This window comes from Limulus polyphemus, unplaced genomic scaffold (genome assembly GCF_000517525.1).
Source record: "Limulus polyphemus unplaced genomic scaffold, Limulus_polyphemus-2.1.2 Scaffold671, whole genome shotgun sequence".
NCBI lineage: Eukaryota > Metazoa > Arthropoda > Merostomata > Xiphosura > Limulidae > Limulus > Limulus polyphemus.
In genome coordinates this window covers 85,533-87,475 of record NW_013666281.1, presented here as the reverse complement: position 1 = coordinate 87,475, position 1,943 = coordinate 85,533, and the positions used below count along the sequence as shown (strand labels likewise).

General features: G+C 30.3%; 1 protein-coding gene across 2 annotated transcripts in view; it reads left to right on the top strand.

Moving 5' to 3' along the window:
* LOC106459865 (rhophilin-2-B-like) overlaps positions 1-1,943 on the top strand; it is a 94,800-nt gene that overhangs the window by 58,170 nt on the left and 34,687 nt on the right. For both annotated transcript variants that reach the window (XM_013919536.2, XM_022386424.1), the window contains exon 2: positions 465-580. In XM_013919536.2, the coding sequence (XP_013774990.1) occupies positions 465-580 (116 nt within the window). The remainder of the gene's footprint in view (positions 1-464; positions 581-1,943) is intronic.

Here is a 1,943-nt window from a genome sequence, read left to right as displayed (position 1 = left end):
AGTTTCTTCTATAGAAAATTGAATTGGCTACCTTCTTTCCAGTGTTTTAATGGCAATTTTGTGTGCGTATCAGAAAATTTTTTTTTTTTTTTTTTTTAAAAATTCCTTAGTTTATAGGTTTTTTTCTTTCTAGTTTCTTCTATAGAAAATTGAATTGGCTACCTTCTTTCCAATGTTTTAATGGCAATTTTGTGTGCGTATCAGAAATTTTTTTTTTTTTTTTTTTTTTCACAAATTCCATAGTTTATAGGTACTTTTCTATCTAATCTCTATATTGGTATGTAGCACTTTTCACTTCAGCCTGTATTTATACTAACATCACTCAAATATCTGTAAAGTAGATACTTGCATAATATTTCAGTTTTTACTTGTGCTTGTTTTTCACACTACTAGAACCCAATATTTTGGAAAGTACATTTATGTAACTTGAACTTTTACTTAGCACATATTTTATATATTGATAGGGCTCAGATCCTCGAGCAGCCACATGCAGGGGCAAGCTCCAACATCGCAGAGCCAAATTAAATCAAGAAATCAACAAACAGATGATGATGAGGAATGGAGCAGAAAAACTTTTCAAGTAACTTAATTCTGTCACTTTGGCATATGAAATTGAAGTGAAATAAAGCTTTAGAAAGTTTTCTTTGAAAACACCCATATTAGTCATAGATTAGATAAGTAGTATTGAATGGGATTTTTACCACCATTTATGTTTCTCTTTAAGACTGAGCTTTTCTTGTGTGTGGTGGTATCTATTACTAGTATCAGTATAATATTTACGGGGTTGTTTTAGGAGTAGTTTGATACATTTTTAATTAGCATTTTGATTTGTCATTACAGACAAGTACATTGTCACCACATGTACTAATCCATGATACAAGTACAAAAGGTTTATTGTTTCATAAAAGATAATGTCAAGTGTAACATGATTCTTTGCATGTTAAACAGAGCCTGAACCTTGATCATGTGTCTCCTCTCACTAAAGCTTTTTGTGCAAGTCAAATAATGATTATCACAATCCAGTTTAGAATTTAACAAACTTGAATCTTCATTTAGAGTATTTAAACAAATTGTAAACTCTGCATTGTATCTAAACAGGTATTAATACTTGCCTTTTTTTCTTGATGTTAAGTAATAATCAATTCACCCTTAAGAAATGCTTTAAAAAGTTAGTCCTACAAGTAAAATTATCTTTAGTTTTAAAATCAAGCATTAGAATTGATTCACTTCAAATAAAAAAAAGATCTTGTTACTCAGTATTGCTACTGTATATTGAATCAAGGTTACATGTAGATTTCCATCTTGGTAAATTGGAAAACTAAAGTTTATCTGTGGTTATGTAGCTAAAAGTTTGTAATACTTGTTTTCAAGACTGTTTGATAAAGTACATTATTTGGGAAAGTATTAGTTTATACAATCATGAAACTAATATATATGTATATGCAGAATTTGGAAGCTACATGTCAGCTTATATAGAAAAGGTTTTTAACAATATAATATTTTAGGACAACATTGGGACCTATTGGTCCATCTCAGCTGTTCCATCCTCAAAACTAAATTAAAATGATAAAAAAAGAAATAATAATAGTAAAATTTTAAACTAAACCCTCTTCACTCACATACTTATCAAGCTTTTTCTTAAACTCGCTTAAATTAACTGCCTCTACAACATCTGAAGGCAACCCATTCCAAAGGCCAACCACTCTGTCAGAAAAATAAAACTGTCTTAGCCGAAGTTAAGATAACTCCTACCTTGCCAAAATTTCTATTTGTGTCCCCTAGTCCTACTATTCTCATTGTTAAATATAAAAAAGGATGATACATCAACACTATCAGTTCCCTTTACAATCTTAAACACCTCAATCACCTAACTTATCTTTTTTCTAAGAGAAAACAATTTGAGAGATTGCAGCCTCTCCTTGTATGACAACCCGTCCATCCCA